Below are 17,548 nucleotides of genomic sequence, written 5' to 3' on the forward strand. Positions count from 1 at the left end.
CTATTAGTCGAGGGAGCCAATTAGAGGTCATCGCTAGGGTTTAATTGCAGTAAGACCTGTGCTATTGTGCTATTGTCTCAGCTTCTAAAGTTGGACATTGGTTATGTGATTATATGAACTTATTCAGTGAATGAGTTCTGTTTGTTGAATGCCTTTTACATGCGAGGTGCTGTTCTAGTGCTGGACATGCCGTGACTTAGGTAGAGAAAGTCTCTGCCTTTGTGGAGATTACATTCCAGTGGGAGAGACAGTTAATAAACGAGAAGGTAAATAAATTATAAAATTGCATATAGTGATACATGCTAAGAAGAACAACAGCCGCATTAGGAGGTGGGGAGAAGTGGATGGGTGGGGAGTGGTCTTGCTTGGTTACGTGCTGAGAAGGCCTGAGAAGGAGCCACCCAGCAAGGATGAGTAGAGGGACACCCGGGAGAGAACAGTAGATGTCATGACTAAAGCAGGGCTGAGTGCAACAAGCGAGGGGACAGCAAGAAGGCCAGGTGTGTGGGCATTGTGGGCTGGTGGAGATGAGGTCAGAGAAGCGGCAGGACAGGCCCACACCAGACCAGGGGAAGGCTCTCCTTCTGGATCCTTCTTCCCGTAGCACTCAGGCCCTGAGAGTCAGAGACTGAAGAGGAAAAGATGAAAAACAAAAGGCAGAGGATAGGGAATAGGAAGTCAACTTAAGACATGAGAGGAATGACTGTGTGAGAAGATTAGTGGTAGCTGGATGAGATTAGCACTGCTCTATTAGGATAAGCCAGTTAGAAGGAGGGATTCTGTGGGGGGACAGCGGCTGGGGGCAGGCACGGCCCACGGGGTAGCTCAGCACAGGCCTTGGAACCAGCTCTCAGAGGGTGATGGTGTGGTGAAGACCCAGCGAGCTAAGCCAGGAAGCCCTGAAGAAATGGTGGTCAGCACTGCACTGTTATCATTATCTGTATTGAGATGACCGCAACAGTTTCCACCCTGACCGTTTGCTTTGGAGGTGGCAGTTGTGATGGCACAAGCCAACCAGCGGTTCTCAACTCGGAAGAGTTCCCAATCCCAGACCCCACCATAGAGCGATGAAATCAGAACATCTAGAGGCACCTCTGGCTTTGCTATTTTCTGAAGAAATCCTATAGGTAGTTCTCATGTGCAGTCAGGGTTGACAGTCACTGCTGGAGACTCAGACATTTTTGGGAGGTCCATGAATATGGCTGCAAGGCAGGATCTCAGAAAGAACTTGACCCGAGGTGGACAGTTTAATTTTGACAGAAAGAAGTTAGTGAGGATGACAGTTTATTTTGCGTTCTCTTTCTTCTCTGAGTTCCTGTAGTTTGATTGTTGCCTTTCCTTTTCTAGGTATGTAGGAAATCTTCCACGCATATTTGACTACTCTCCTTTAGACCCAACACAGGATTTCAACACACAGATGTAAGTGGCGTTGTATTTTGTTTTTTTAAAAAGCATCACCAAAGTTTTCATAGTGGTTATCTCTGGATTGCAGAATTAAAGGCAATTCTTATTTTCTTTAGAAGTTTTGTAAAGCCCACCTGGGTTACTTTTAAAAGAAGAGATTTTAAAAGTCAGCTTTAAAGTACTCAGGGAAATTTGAAAAGGAAATCAGTATCAAGTGGAATCAAATCAATGATGAAATAAGTTACTTGTGAATAATTGGGATAAAATGTTCCCTCTAAAAGCAGCTGTACTTACTGAAATCCTCAGGTAATTTTCATATCTCTAAGGGAACACAACAATGACCTTCTTGTTTTTGTGTCTCCCTGCTGTCCAGGACTAAGTTAGGACATGGCCTTCTCTCGGGCCAGTATTCAAAGCCTCCAGTGAAATCTGAGCTCATTGAACAGGTGATGAAGGAGGAACACAAGGTATGTGTCCGAGTTTGCCCTGTTGCTGTATAGGTAGAGGGACAAAAAGCTGGAATGTGGGTTTTCCCTTTGTTGGTGGCAGTAACTTTAGCTAGCTGTCAAAACAGCTATTTCATTTTGTAGTCTAGGGTGACTGTCTGCATAGTCTTGAAAATTATGGTGGTGAATAGCCAGGTCGCGGTTCGTAGGGACAGTCACTTCGCAGGTTATGTGTCTGCACCATCCTCAACAGTCTTTGGAAACTATGTTCCTTATAAAACAGAGCTGAGATGCAAGAAATACACTGTTCAAAATGTAAGCATGTCCCCTTGGCAGTGCAGTCTGTTTTTGGTCCTGACAGTGTCTCACTCCTCCTAAGCCTCAACTTTGTTTGCTAATATTTCCCAAGGGACTGCTTGCTGCTAAACAAAATGCTGTCTCAGCCCCTCTCCAGAGCTGAGCATTCACAATTTCTGGACTGGGCTGGGCAATCCTCACTTTTGGTAAGCTGCACAGGGAGTGTTTAAGCACACCCTAAAATGAGAGACTTGTTGGGTTATGAGTCACTATTAATTGATATAGTGATCGAAAGGCATGCTTTGTCTCCTAATAGCTAGCCCTGCTTATCTATCTGCCTGTGGGGTGTGCCAGCGCCTTCTCCCTGGCCATTCGGTTGCATAACTCAGGGGGCACCGCTTGACACTGCTTTCTCTGATTAGTGTCCCTTGGCATCCTGCTGTGCAGAGCCCATATGCTGTATTTGGCGGCTTTGGCTCCTGTGACCTCAGATGTTCTAAGGGGAATGCGTGCCCCATTCCCCCAACACCTGCTCTGCCTTTGAGTACCTGGTTTAACTGACTGGGCAAGTTCTTTCAATTCTGCTTCTCGTGGGTGGCTTCTGTGCTCACACCTGAAGCTGCATCCTTTACTAAGACTTGCAGATTGAGAACGAGATCCAGGAGTGAGTCAACTCTTGCTCATAATAGAGCCGGTTAGTTGGGGAGCAAATGGGAGAAGGGAGATTGTAAAGGGGACAGAATGGCAGTGTCTGAGGGTGGGGAGAGGATTAGGTTATGGCGAACGTGGGAGGGAAGTAAACATCCTGAACGATAAGGCCAGAGTTTTCCTCCTGTGCAGAGTCCGCCCTCGGAGAGGGAGACTGGACTGTGACTTTGGAGCCTGCCATCTGCTCCTGGCTCTGCCAGAAGAAGCTCAGTGACTTCGGGCAAGTCACTTAACCACCCCTTCCTCTTTTTCATTGTATGTATATCATCACCCACTTAAAAGTGCGTAATTCACTGTTTATTAGTATATTTACAAGGTTGTGCAATGATCACTCCTCTCCAATCCCTGAACATTTTCGTCAACCTCTTCCTGGACAAACTGTGTATCTGTTGGCAGAGGCTCCCATTTCCCTTCCCCACACCCCTGACAACCACTGATCTACTTTCCTTCTTTATGGATTTGCCTGTTTCTGGCCTTTTCCACTTAACCTCTCTTGGTCTCAGCAAGGCAGTCACAGAACTGGTCCAGGTGGTGGATGAGGGTCTCCTTTCTAATGCACATAAAGTCTGCAGATATTGCATGATCGTTGTGCTTTTGGAGTCTCCTCATTTGAAAATAAAAATGGAAGATCAGCTATGGAGCAGTGTTTGGAAGTAAAATTTTGTCTTACTAGTACAGTGTCCTTTTACGTTAGAGAAGAAGTAGTTCTCCTGTGAGCGAGGCATGTTATTTACCGCCTGCTTGGTGCCCCTTTCCCCCTGCCCCCTGGATTTAGTGCCCTTGTGCCACTGAGACCCCCAGGGCCCTGAGTTGTGCAGGTGGGAACCGCTGCTCTGTGTGCATTACCTCGATCAAGATGTTTGCGTCCTGGCAGCCTTGGGCCACCTCTGGCTATGGGTATTTTGCTGGGCCCAGGATAAACGTGTGAGCTTCCAGCTGCTGGTTGAGGGTCAGCGCACTGGCTCCACCAGGCCCAGGGCGGCAGATGGTTGCCAAGTGGGCCCCTCTGCTTTCACAAGGAAGCAGCCTGTTTCTGACTCTGGAGCCCGCTTGGTCCTCTGGGTGACTGGGTTTGCGGCCCCAGATCTAGATGACCTGGAAACCCTTTCCCAGGCCTGATGAGGGACCCTCCTCAGCGTGTTGGGTTCCATGTATGCAGGTCCCATCTCACTAGGTTTCCCACTGGAATATCTGCCTAAGTGTCAGTACAGTTTCTTTAACAGTAAAAATAGGGCTTGAGAATTCACAGTCTGAGGTTCTGTGTATGTCCTGTGGTGTCAGTTTCAGGCTGTTACTGTAACAGACAAGTAATTCATAGCAAAAACCTCTGCTCCTCAGACAAAGGAATGCACCACTTTCTGCGGCATCAGGATGGTCGCTGACTGGTTTCAGAGGAGCCGCTTTCTAAGAGTCTTCCTTCCTTTCAGGTGTCATTTGCATTCCCTTTGGTCAGGTGGTCCCGCCCCAGGCCTCTGTAACTTGTAGATGAGTTGAAATGCCCCAGGAGGAGGAGAGGACCTGCTGAAGTGGAGAATGGGCTGAGCTATGAGCGGATTGTGTGGTGGAGGGGAAAGAGCATGAAGGATGGGTCAGCACCACGTGGCAGAGACGCCTTTCCACAGCGCTGCCACCAGCAGAGATGCTGCCAGCTGTCATGCCGTATTGCGGGGGTAGGGCCTGGCTACCTGTGTGCTCACGCACGGTGAAACCGATGCATGAAACCTGCCCAAAGTTACAGAGCTGGTGAGTGGCAGAGCTGGGATTTTAACCAGGCAGCCTGGCTCCTCAGTCAGTGCTTTTGACCACATACTACACTGCTGACCTGAGTTGTCCCAGGACCCATTCCAGGCTCCCAGGGCCTCATGTGTGGACGGCAGTGAGTGCGTGACAAGGAGGGCTTTGAAGTTTGCACAATTACCAGTAGGTTGTGTGCCCCAGAAAAGCCATGTTTAATCCTGATCCAATCTTGTGGGACCAGCCCTTTCTTTTACTGCTAATTCAACACTGCATGTTGAAACTTTATATCCATGGAGATGTGACACACCCGATTGTGGGTGTGACCTTTGATTAGAGGGAAGATGTGACTCCACCCATTCCAGGTGGGTCTTGATTAGTTTACTTGAATCCTTTAAAAGAGGAAACATTTTAGAGAAAGCCAGAAATGACAGAAACCTCAGAGCTGACAGAGAGTGCTGACAGAAGCTTCAGAGCAGAGCTGGCACAGATGCCAATATTTGGAGAACAGAGACACGAATATTTAGAGATATGTGGAGCCCAGCAGACATCACCATGAGATATTAAGCAAGCCAGAAACTGTAGAGAGCCAAGGAAAGCCAAGAGATTAAGGCCAGCCCCGGAGAAGCAAAGTGAGGAACCCCCAAAGGAACAGAGGCTGAAAGCAATGGAGCCCAGGAGCAAGGGATCAGCAAAGGATCAGCGTGTCTTCCTAGCTGACAGAGATGTTCCACATGCATTGGCCTTTCTTGAATTAAGGGATCTTTACATGGATACCTTAGTTTGGACATTTCCATAGGTTTGGAACTGTAAAGTTGTAATTTATTAAATTTCCTCTTCAAAGCCATTCCAGTTCTGGTATATCGTATTCCGGCAGCTTGCAGACTAACACAGGCTGCTCCTGTGGGTTTCTCACCTCTGTCTTACGTTTTGGGCCATTTCTAGAATATATGCTTCTTGGCATTAAGTTGGTCTGCTACTGACCAAGGTGATATGCATACGTAATAGACAGTTTCATCTATAAAGAGATTTACATTACTTGTTTGGGCACTTCCATTTCTACTGAAATTTGTAGAATTGATTTTTTTCACTAAACAATTTTATTTTACTCTTATTTCTTAGGATGGCAGTAGATGAACAAAATTTGTAAATGCCTTTGGGTGATATTATATATATAAATGCTTCTTTCTCCTACCTCAAAATTGTTAAAATGATCTAAAATGCATTCCTATGGAAAAAACATAACTAGGCAATTCATGATTTTTTGTCCTCTGGTATTCTTTTTTGTTTAGATAAAAGAAAAAATTGGTTACTTTGGTTAAAGACAATAATTAATATGAAAGGTTCATTAGCTGGGTGTATAGTAGTTACATAGAAATGAAATAATATATACCGGATAATATATATGATCTTCTGTTTATGTATTTAGAAAATTATTAGTTTGGTAAATTTAATATGACACATATACTGTTTTATTTAATATATTGATAAGTTAAAGTTGTATTTAAATGTACTTAAAAGGTTTACATTTATGAATTATTTATATAGTCATGTAAGCCTAAATATACATATAAACAGGTATATAAAAATCCCGTTAATAATGTATAAAAATAATAAAATTACAATTATGGTAGGTTATTCTTTGCCTAAATTAGCAGAGCTTCCTTTTTTTGGTAAATATTTTTGACACATCTTCACACACATACAATCCATATGTGGTGTATAATCAATGGCTCACAATATCATCACATAGTTGTGTATTCATCACCGTGATCACTTTTTAGAATATTTACATCACTCCAGAAAAATAAATAAAAAGAAAAAAGAAAAAACTCATACATACCATACCCCTTAGCCCTCCCTCTCATTGACCGGTAGTATTTCCATCTACCCAATTTATTTTACCTCCTATTCCCCCTATTATCTATTTATTTTTTATCCATATTTTTTTATTCATCTGTCCTTACCCTGGATAAAAAGGGCATCAGACACTAGGTTTTCACAATCACACAGTCACATTGTAAAAGTTATATCTTTATTATCTCCAAGAATCAAGGCTGCTGGAACCCAGTTCATCAGTTTCAGGTATTTCCCTCCAGCCATTCCCAAACACCATAAGCTAAAAAGGGAATATCTATACAATGCATAAAGGAATAATCTTCAGGATAATCTCCCGACTGTTTGAAATCTCTCAGCCACTGAAACTTTAGTTTGTCTCATTTCTCTCCTTCCCTTTTTGATCAAGAATTCTTTCTCAATTCCATGATACTGGGTCCCAGCTCATCTGAAGAGTTCTGTTTCATGTTCCCAGGGAGATTTATACCCCTGGGAGACATGTCATATGTAGAGGGGGAGGGCAGTGAGTTCACCTGCTGAGTTGGCTTAAAGAGAGAGAGGCGATATCTGAGCAACAAAAGAGGGTTTCTGGGGTGACTCTTAGGCATAATTATAAGTAGTCTTAGCCTATCCTTTGCTGGAATAAGCTTCACAGGGGCGAGTCCCAAGATCAAGGGCTCAGTCTATTGATTTGGTTGTCCCCACCGCTTGCAAGAATATTAGGAATCCCCAGATGGAAAAGTTGAATATTTCTTCCTTTCTCCCTAGTCCCACAAGGGGACTTTGCAAGTACTTTTTTATTCTCTGCCCAAATTACTCTGGGTTATATTAGGGCATCACACTAACATGCACAAACCAACAAGATCTCATGCCCTATTTAAGATTCCATGTAATTATGGTTAAACTCCAATTCTTTTTTTTTTTTATGTTTTTATTGAGAAATATCCACATACATATAGTCCAACCATATTATACAATCAATTGACTCACAATAGCATCACGTAGTTGTGTATTCTTCACCACAATCACTTTTAGAACATTTGCATCATCCAGGAAAAGAAATACAAAGAAAAAAAAAGAACTCATACATCCCATACACCTTACCCTTTCCTCTCATAGAATCACAGTATTCCAAGCCACCCAGTTTTTAACCTTTATCTATCCCTATTATTTATTTTTTATCCTTATTTTTGTTTTTATACCTGTCCATACCCTGGATAAAAGGAGTATCAGGCAATGTTTTCACAATCACAAAGTCACATTGTAAAAGTTATATAGTTATACAATCTTCTTCAAGAATCAAGGCTACTGGAAAACAGTTCAACAGTTTCAGGTACATCCTTCCAGCCACTCCAAAACACCATAAACCAAAAATGAATATTTATATAACACATAAGAATAGCCTACAAGATAGCCTTTCAACTCTGTTTGGAATCTCTCGGCTACTGAAACTTTATTTTGTCTCATTTTCCCTTCCCCATTTTGGTTGAGAAAATTTTCTCAATCCCTTGATGCTAAGTCCCACCTCATTCTAGGATTTCTGTCCCACGTTGCCAGGGAGGTTTACACTCCTGGGAACCATGTCCTACGTAGACAGGGGGAGGGCAGTGAATTCATCTGCTGAGTTGGTTTAGAGAGAAAGGCCACATCTGAGCAACAAAAGGGGTTCTGTGGGGGTGAGTTTGGGGCATAATTTTAAGTAGGCTTAGGCTATCCTTTGCAGAAATAAATTTCATAGGGTTGAACCCAAAGATTGAGAGCTTCGCCTATTGCTTTGGTTGTCCTCACTTCTTGCGAGATTATCAGAAATTCTCCAGATAGGGAAGTCGAATATTTCCTCCTTTCTCCCCAGCTCCCCAAGCGGACTTTGCAAATACTTCTTTATTCACTGCCCAAATTACTCTTGGATGTTTTAGGGTATCACACTAACCTGGACAATCCAACAAAATCTCATGTTGTATTCAAGATTCCATGTACTTATGGTGTTCAACTAAACTGACCATACAAGTTAAATTAGGTAGTGGGCTACCCAAAATATAAATTTTGCACCAAATAAACACCTCTCCCTTTGGTCTCACATAGAAGTTGAAGTTTTAAAATATGGATGATATCATCCTTTATCCTGTATTCTGATTCACCTTTGTCCTATCCAGATCAGCTTCATTCATATCTCTAGTCAAAGTTTGATCACTTTTTCAACTTTTTAAATAGTTCCTGTATGAGGTAATGCTGACTTTCATAGCTTCAGAGCTATAACTCTGAGTCTCAGGTGTTGCATAAATACCTGAAGTTTCTGGGAATGACGAGATTATATACAAACAGCTCAGTATCTCAGAATTTTGAAATAGCAATTACAACTCCTGAATATATGTGACTGCTGTAAGAGCTTACTGTTTAGGACCCTTTACAACAAGTCCCAACCTGATAACCCATGCTCTCAACCTCAGTTCACTGAATTCCTTTATTTTTAATTAAAGAAGTTGTAGGTATACAGAAAAATCATGTAGAAAGTACAGAGTTCCCGTATATTCCTCCCCACAACGCTCTATTATTTTCCTATTATTAACAATCTGCATTAGTGTGGCTCTTTTGTTACAAATGGTGAAACAATAGTAGTCCATAGTTTTCATTGGGGTTTACTGTTTGGTTGTACATTTCTTTTTTTTTACAGTAATTTTATTAAGATTTATTCACATACCATATTATCCATCCAAAGTGTTTAATCTGTGGCTTTTTGGTGTAACCATGGAGTTGTGCATTCAGGATCACCATAATAGATTTTAGAACATTTTCATTACTCCAAAAATAAACAACCCATATCCCTTAGCAGTCATTATTGACTGTGATGTATACATACCACGGAACATTATTCATCTGTAAGAAGAAATGAAGTGCCAATGCATGCAGCAACAATATAGATGAACCTTGAGGTCATTATGTTGAGTGAAATAAGCTAGACATAAAGGATACATATTGTCTGATCTCACTAACATGAACTAATTATGCCATAATAAGCAAACTATATTGACCATGGTTATCAGGAGATAGACATGGGGGATAGAGTATGGGGAGTTGATGCTAAATTGTGCAGAATTTCTAATTTAGGCTGATTGCAAATGTTTGGAAACGGATAGTGGTGATGGTAGCACATCATTGTGAGTGTAATTATGTATGCAAATGCGGGTGAAAGGGGAAGTTTCAGGTTGGGTATGTTTGCAGAAGAAAGGTTAGAGAGTGAAAAATGGAAGTGTATAACACAGTGAACCCTGTTGTGTATGAGGACTGTGATTTATAGTCCTTCCCAAGGAGATATGACCTCACTCATTCAAGGTGGGGTCCTAATCAGCTTACTGGAATCCTTTAAGAGGGAAACATTTTTGGAGAAAGCTCAGAGACAGACGTTTGGAGATGCTAAGCTCAGAGATGAAACCCAGAGTTTGCCCCAGAGAAGACGCTTAGAGAGAAAGCCACGGGAATCAGAAGCTGGAAGCACCGAACTGGGAGCAAGGACCAGCAGACATCTACCATGTGATTTTCTAGCTGACAGAGGTGCTCCAGATGCCAGCAGCCTTTCTTCAGAGTCAAGGTATCTTTCTCTGGATGCCTTGGTTTGGACATTTTCACAGCCTTAGAGCTGTACATTTGTAACCCCATAAATCCCCTTTGCAAAAGCCAGTCCATTTCTGGTATATGGCATTCTGGTAGCATTAGCAAACTGAAACAATTGCCCTATTATTAATACCTTGAAATAGTGATGTACACCTGTTATAATTCATGAAAGAACTTTCTTATACTAGCACTATTACCCCACCTGGAATGAGTGAGGTCATATCTTCATGGGAAGGGCCTAATCAACAGGTGCCGCTCAATAATAGGTCTGCCACCTCAAGGCTGCATTATAAGAGCATGGCTTTTCTAGGGTACATAATAGCTTCAAACCAATATAGTGGTATATGGCAGGTGATGCACCTAATGCAAACTATGGACTGTAGTTGCAGTAGTATTTTAATATTCTTCTATCAGTTGTAACAAAGATACCACACCAATACAAAGTGTCAATAGTAGGAGGATATATGACAACACTGTATTTTTTTACATGACTTTTATGTCATGTAAAGTCTCTAATTTAAAAAGAATAACAATTTTTAAAAAAAATTATTCTTAGTGAAAGAAACCAGACACAAAGTACTACACATGGTATGATTCCATATGTATAAAATATAAATATAAATAAATCTATAGAGACAGAATTAGATTAGTGGGTATGTAGGGATAAGGAAGAACAGAGGGTTTGAGAGGTAACTGCTAAGGGATATGGTTTTTTGTTTTTTTTTTTTTGGAGTAATGAAAATGTTCTAAAATCTATTATGGTGATCCTGAGTGCACAACTCCATGGTTACACAAAAGCCACAGATCAAACACTTTGGATGGATAATATGGTATGTGAATATATCTCAATAAAACTACATTTTGTTTATCCATTCACCAGCTGATAGGCACTTGGGCTGCTTCCATATTTTTGCATTTATAAATAATGTCTCTTTGAACATCAGTGTGCAAATGTCTGTTTGCATCCCTGATTTCAGTTCTTCTGGGTATATACCTAGTATTGGGATTGCCAGATCATATGGCAGTTCTATACTTAGCTTCCTGAGGAACTGCCAACTGTTTTCCACAGTGGCTGCATAATTTTACATTCCTGCCAAGAGTGAATAAGTGTTTATATTTCTCCACATCTTCTCTAACACTTGTATTTTCTGTTTCTTTAATAGTGGCCATTATAGTAGGTGTGAGATGATATCACATTATGGTTTAGATTTGCATTTCCCTAATGGCTAGTAATATGAGCATGCTTTTTAGCCATTTCAATTTCTTTTTGGAAAAACATCCATACAAGTTTTTGCCCATTGTTAAATTGGGTTATTTGTCTTTTTATTATTGAGTTTTAGGGTTTCTATATATATTCCAGATATTAAACCCTTATCAGGCATATGGTTTCCAAATGTTTCCTCTCATTGTGTAGGCTGCCCTTTCACTTTCTGGACAAAGTCCTTTGAAGCACAAAAGTTTTTAATTTTCAGGAAGTCCCATTTATCTATTTTTTTTCCTGCTATGGATATAAAGTAAAAGAAACCATTGCCTATCACCAGATCTTAAAGATACTTCCTTACATTATCTCCTAGGAGTTTTATGGTCTTGGCTATTATGTCCAAGTGGTCTTTGATCCATTTTGAGTTAATATTTATATAGGGTGCCTGTTTGGTACACTGCCTTGAACAGAAAGTCCTGTAAGCATTTGGGAAAGATTCTGAACACCACAGTCATCTGTCTAATTTCAGCCGATCTGCTTTGCAGTTGCTAATGGGAAAAGTAAGTATAATATCCTGTGGTAACCTGTAGGTTCCTTAGGTGGCTGGTATTTTGGAGACTGTATGGGCCGTCTCTTATAAAGTTAGCTGCCGAGGCTTCCCATTGCTTGAGGTGCCCAGGCGTTGCCTCACAGGTTAGAGTGCATGCTCCCCGAGGACAGGGCTGCCTCATTCTCAGGGTCTGTTCTCCCTCTCATCTCGGGCAGGTTAGGGCCAGAGGGGACAGTCCGCTGACGCCACTGACCTGCTTCCAAATAGGAAGTGTGGTTTCTTTGACCTTAGTTCTTTGGTTCTCATTTTGGCTTCTTGGTTTCCATTCTTCAAAGAAGCTACCTTATTTAGGACCTGACTTAAAAAAATTATTTAAATTTGCATATATACCCCGAAGTGGAGAGAATAGTATAATGACTCTCCACATACCCGTCATGCAGCCTCAGCCGTCACCACCCTGTCAGCCAGGTCTCATCAATCACCTTACATTCAACTCTTCCCTTTCCTTTGCTGGAGTATTTTAACAAAAATTCCAGGCATTCTCCTCTTTCACCTGTGTTTGGTATGCATCTGCAACTCTTTTTTTTTTTTTTTTTTTTAATTAAAAAAAATTAACTAACACAACATTAGAAATCAATCCATTCTACATATGCAATCAGTAATTCTTAATATCATCACATAGGTGTATGGTCATCATTTCTCAGTACATATGCATCGATTTAGAGAAAGAAATAGCACGACAACAGAAAAAGAAATAAAGTGATAACACAGAGAAAACACAAATAAAAATAAAAAGTACAAAAATATATAAGAGAAAGAAAAAAAAAACAAAAAAAAACTATAGATCAGATGCAACTTCATTCAGCGTTCCAACATAATTACATTACAGTTAGGCAGTATTGTGCTGACCATTTTTTTTTTTTTTTTTTTTTTTTTAGACATCATACCATTCTACATATGCAATCAGTAATTCTTAACATCATCACATAGATGCATGATCATCGTTTCTTAGTACATTTGCATCGGTTTAGAAGAACTAGCAGTATAACAGAAAAAAATATAGAATGTTAATATAGAGAAAAAAATAAAAGTAATAATAATAAGAACAAAACAAACAAAACAAAACAAAACAAGAACCTATCGCTCGGATGCAGCTTCGTTCAGTATTTTAACATGATTACTTTACAATTAGGTATTATTGTGCTGTCCATTTTTGAGTTTTTGTATCTAGTCCTATTGCACAGTCTGTATTCCATCAGCTCCAATTACCCATTATCTTACCCTATTTCTAACTCCTGCTGAACTCTGTTACCAATGACATATTCCAAGTTTATTCTCGAGTGTCGATTCACATCATTGGGACCATACAGTATTTGTCTTTTAGTTTTTGGCTAGACTCACTCAGCATAATGTTCTCTAGGTCCATCCATGTTATTACATGCTTCATAAGTTTATCCTGCCTTAAAGCTGCATAATATTCCATCGTATGTATATACCACAGTTTGTTTAGCCACTCGTCTGTTGATGGACATTTTGGCTGTTTCCATCTCTTTGCAATTGTAAATAACGCTGCTATAAACATTGGTGTGCAAATGTCTGTTTGAGTTTTTGCCCTTAATTCCTTTGAGTAGATTCCCAGCAATGGTATTGCTGGGTCGTATGGCAATTCTATATTCAGCTTTTTGAGGAACCGCCAAACTGCTTTCCACAGTGGTTGCACCATTTGGCATTCCCACCAACAGTGGATAAGTGTGCCTCTTTCACCGCATCCTCTCCAGCACTTGTCATTTTCTGTTTTGTTGATAATGGCCATTCTGGTGGGTGTGAGATGATATCTCATTGTGGTTTTGATTTGCATTTCTCTAATGGCCAGGGACATTGAGCATCTCTTCATGTGTCTTTTGGCCATTTGTATTTCCTCCTCTGAGAGGTGTCTATTCAAGTCTTTTTCCCATTTTGTAACTGGGTTGGCTATCTTTTTGTTGTTGAGTTGAACAATCTCATTATAAATTCTGGATACTAGACCTTTATCTGATATGTCGTTTCCAAATATTGATTCCCATTGTGTAGGCTGTCTTTCTACTTTCTTGATGAAGTTCTTTGATGCACAAAAGTGTTTAATTTTGAGGAGTTCCCATTTATTTATTTCCTTCTTCAGTGCTCTTGCTTTAGGTGTAAGGTCCATAAAACTGCCTCCAATTGTAAGATTCATAAGATATCTCCCTACATTTTCCTCTAACTGTTCTATGGTCTTAGACCTAATGTTTAGATCTTTGATCCATTTTGAGTTAACTTTTGTGTAGGATGTGAGATATGGGTCTTCTTTCATTCTTTTGCATATGGATATCCAGTTCTCTAGGCACCATTTATTGAAGAGACTGTTCTGTCCCAGGTGAGTTGGCTTGACTGCCTTATCAAAGATCAAATGTCCATAGATGAGAGGGTCTATATCTGAGCACTCTATTCGATTCCATTGGTCGATATATCTATCTTTATGCCAATACCATGCTGTTTTGACCACTGTGGCTTCATAATATGCCTTAAAGTCAGGCAGTGCAAGACCTCCAGCTTCGTTTTTTTTCCTCAAGATGTTTTTAGCAATTCGGGGCACCCTGCCCTTCCAGATAAATTTGCTTATTGGTTTTTCTATTTCTGAAAAATACGTTGTTGGGATTTTGATTGGTATTGCATTGAATCTGTAAATCAATTTAGGTAGGATTGACATCTTAACTATATTTAGTCTTCCAATCCATGAACACGGTATGCCCTTCCATCTGTTTAGGTCTTCTGTGATTTCTTTTAGCAGTTTTTTGTAGTTTTCTTTATATAGGTTTTTTGTCTCTTTAGTTAAATTTATTCCTAGGTATTTTATTCTTTTAGTTGCAATTGTAAATGGGATTCGTTTCTTGATTTCCCCCTCCGCTTGTTCATTGCTAGTGTATAGAAATGCTACAGATTTTTGAATGTTGATCTTGTAACCTGCTACTTTGCTGTACTCATTTATTAGCTCTAGTAGTTTTGTTGTGGATTTTTCCGGGTTTTTGACGTATATTATCATATCATCTGCAAACAGTGATAGTTTTACTTCTTCCTTTCCAATTTTGATGCCTTGTATTTTTTTTTCTTGTCTAATTGCTCTGGCTAGAACCTCCAACACAATGTTGAATAATAGTGGTGATAGTGGACATCCTTGTCTTGTTCCTGATCTTAGGGGGAAAGTTTTCAATTTTTCCCCATTGAGGATGATATTAGCTGTGGGTTTTTCATATATTCCCTCTATCATTTTAAGGAAGTTCCCTTGTATTCCTATCCTTTGAAGTGTTTTCAATAGGAAAGGATGTTGAATCTTGTCAAATGCCTTCTCTGCATCAATTGAGATGATCATGTGATTTTTCTGCTTTGATTTGTTGATATGGTGTATTACATTAATTGATTTTCTTATGTTGAACCATCCTTGCATACCTGGGATGAATCCTACTTGGTCATGATGAATAATTCTTTTAATGTGTTGTTGGATACGATTTGCTAGAATTTTATTGAGGATTTTTGCATCTATATTCATTAGAGAGAGCGGCCTGTAGTTTTCTTTTCTTGTAATATCTTTGCCTGGTTTTGGTATGAGGGTAATGTTGGCGTCATAGAATGAATTAGGTAGTTTTCCCTCCACTTCGATTTTTTTGAAGAGTTTGAGGAGAGTTGGCACTAATTCTTTCTGGAATGTTTGATAGAATTCACATGTGAAGCCGTCTGGTCCTGGACTTTTCTTTTTAGGAAGCTTTTGAATGACTGCTTCAATTTCTTTACTTGTGATTGGTTTGTTGAGGTCATCTATGTCTTCTTGAGTCAAAGTTGGTTGTTCATGTCTTTCCAGGAACCCGTCCATTTCCTCTAAATTGTTGTATTTATTAGCGTAAAGTTGTTCATAGTATCCTGTTATTACCTCCTTTATTTCTGTGAGGTCAGTAGTTATGTCTCCTCTTCCATTTCTGATCTTATTTATTTGCATCCTCTCTCTTCTTCTTTTTGTCAATCTTGCTAAGGGCCGATCAATCTTATTGATTTTCTCATAGAACCAACTTCTGGCCTTATTGATTTTCTCTATTGTTTTCATGTTTTCAATTTCATTTATTTGTGCTCTAATCTTTGTTATTTCTTTCCTTTTGCTTGCTTTGGGGTTAGCTTGCTGTTCTTTCTCCAGTTCTTCCAAATGGATAGTTAATTCCTGAATTTTTGCCTTTTCTTCTTTTCTGATATAGGCATTTAGAGCAATAAATTTCCCTCTTAGCACTGCCTTTGCTGCGTCCCATAAGTTTTGATATGTTGTGTTTTCATTTTCATTCGCCTCGAGGTATTTGCTAATTTCTCTAGCAATTTCTTCTTTGACCCAGTCGTTGTTTAGGAGTGTGTTGTTGAGCCTCCACGTATTTGTGAATTTTCTGGCACTCTGCCTATTATTGATTTCCAACATCATTCCTTTATGGTCCGAGAATGTGTTGTGTAAGATTTCAGTCTTTTTGAATTTGTTAAGACTTGCTTTGTGACCCAGCATATGGTCTATCTTTGAGAATGATCCATGAGCACTTGAGAAAAAGGTGTATCCTGCTGTTGTGGGATGTAATGTCCTATAAATGTCTATTAAGTCTAGTTCATTTATAGTAATATTCAGATTCTCTGTTTCTTTGTTGATCCTCTGTCTAGATGTTCTGTCCATTGATGAGAGTGGTGAGTTGAAGTCTCCAACTATTATGGTATATGAGTCTATTTCCCTTTTCAGTGTTTGCAGTATATTCCTCACGTATTTTGGGGCATTCTGATTCGGTGCGTAAATATTTATGATTGTTATGTCTTCTTGTTTAATTGTTCCTTTTATTAGTATATAGTGTCCTTCTTTGTCTCTTTTAACTGTTTTACATTTGAAGTCTAATTTGTTGGATATTAGTATAGCCACTCCTGCTCTTTTCTGGTTGTTATTTGCATGAAATATCTTTTCCCAACCTTTCACTTTCAACCTATGTTTATCTTTGGGTCTAAGATGTGTTTCCTGTAGACAGCATATAGAAGGATCCTGTTTTTTAATCCATTCTGCCAATCTATGTCTTTTGATTGGGGAATTCAGTCCATTGACATTTAGTGTTATTACTGTTTGGATAATATTTTCCTCTAACATTTTGCCTTTTGTATTATATATATCATATCTGATTTTCCTTCTTTCTACACTCTTTTCCATATCTCTCTCTTCTGTCTTTTTGTATCTGACTCTAGTGCTCCCTTTAGTATTTCTTGCAGAGCTGGTCTCTTGGTTACAAATTCTTTCAGTGACTTTTTGTCTGAGAATGTTTTAATTTCTCCCTCATTTTTGAAGGATAATTTTGCTGGATATAGGAGTCTTGGTTGGCAGTTTTTCTCTTTTAGTATTTTAAATATATCATCCCACTGTCTTCTAGCTTCCATGGTTTCTGCTGAGAAATCTACACATAGTCTTATTGGGTTTCCCTTGTATGTAATGGATTGTTTTTCTCTTGCTGCTTTCAAGATCTTCTCTTTCTCTTTGACCTCTGACATTCTAACTAGTAAGTGTCTTGAAGAACGCCTATTTGGGTCTAATCTCTTTGGGGTGCGCTACACTTCTTGGATCTGTACTTTTAGGTCTTTCATAAGAGTTGGGAAATTTTCAGTGATAATTTCTTCCATTAGTTTTTCTCCTCCTTTTCCCTTCTCTTCTCCTTCTGGGACACCCACAACACGTATATTTGTGCGGTTCAT

General features: G+C 39.7%; 1 protein-coding gene across 1 annotated transcript in view; it reads left to right on the top strand.

Annotated features, from left to right (window-relative positions):
• Positions 1-17,548, top strand: part of USP13 (ubiquitin specific peptidase 13) — a 127,679-nt gene that overhangs the window by 67,431 nt on the left and 42,700 nt on the right. Inside the window, exons 9-10 of the mRNA XM_077161137.1 lie at positions 1,348-1,419; positions 1,778-1,871. Of these exons, the coding sequence (XP_077017252.1) occupies positions 1,348-1,419; positions 1,778-1,871 (166 nt within the window). The remainder of the gene's footprint in view (positions 1-1,347; positions 1,420-1,777; positions 1,872-17,548) is intronic.

This window comes from Tamandua tetradactyla, chromosome 5 (genome assembly GCF_023851605.1).
Source record: "Tamandua tetradactyla isolate mTamTet1 chromosome 5, mTamTet1.pri, whole genome shotgun sequence".
NCBI lineage: Eukaryota > Metazoa > Chordata > Mammalia > Pilosa > Myrmecophagidae > Tamandua > Tamandua tetradactyla.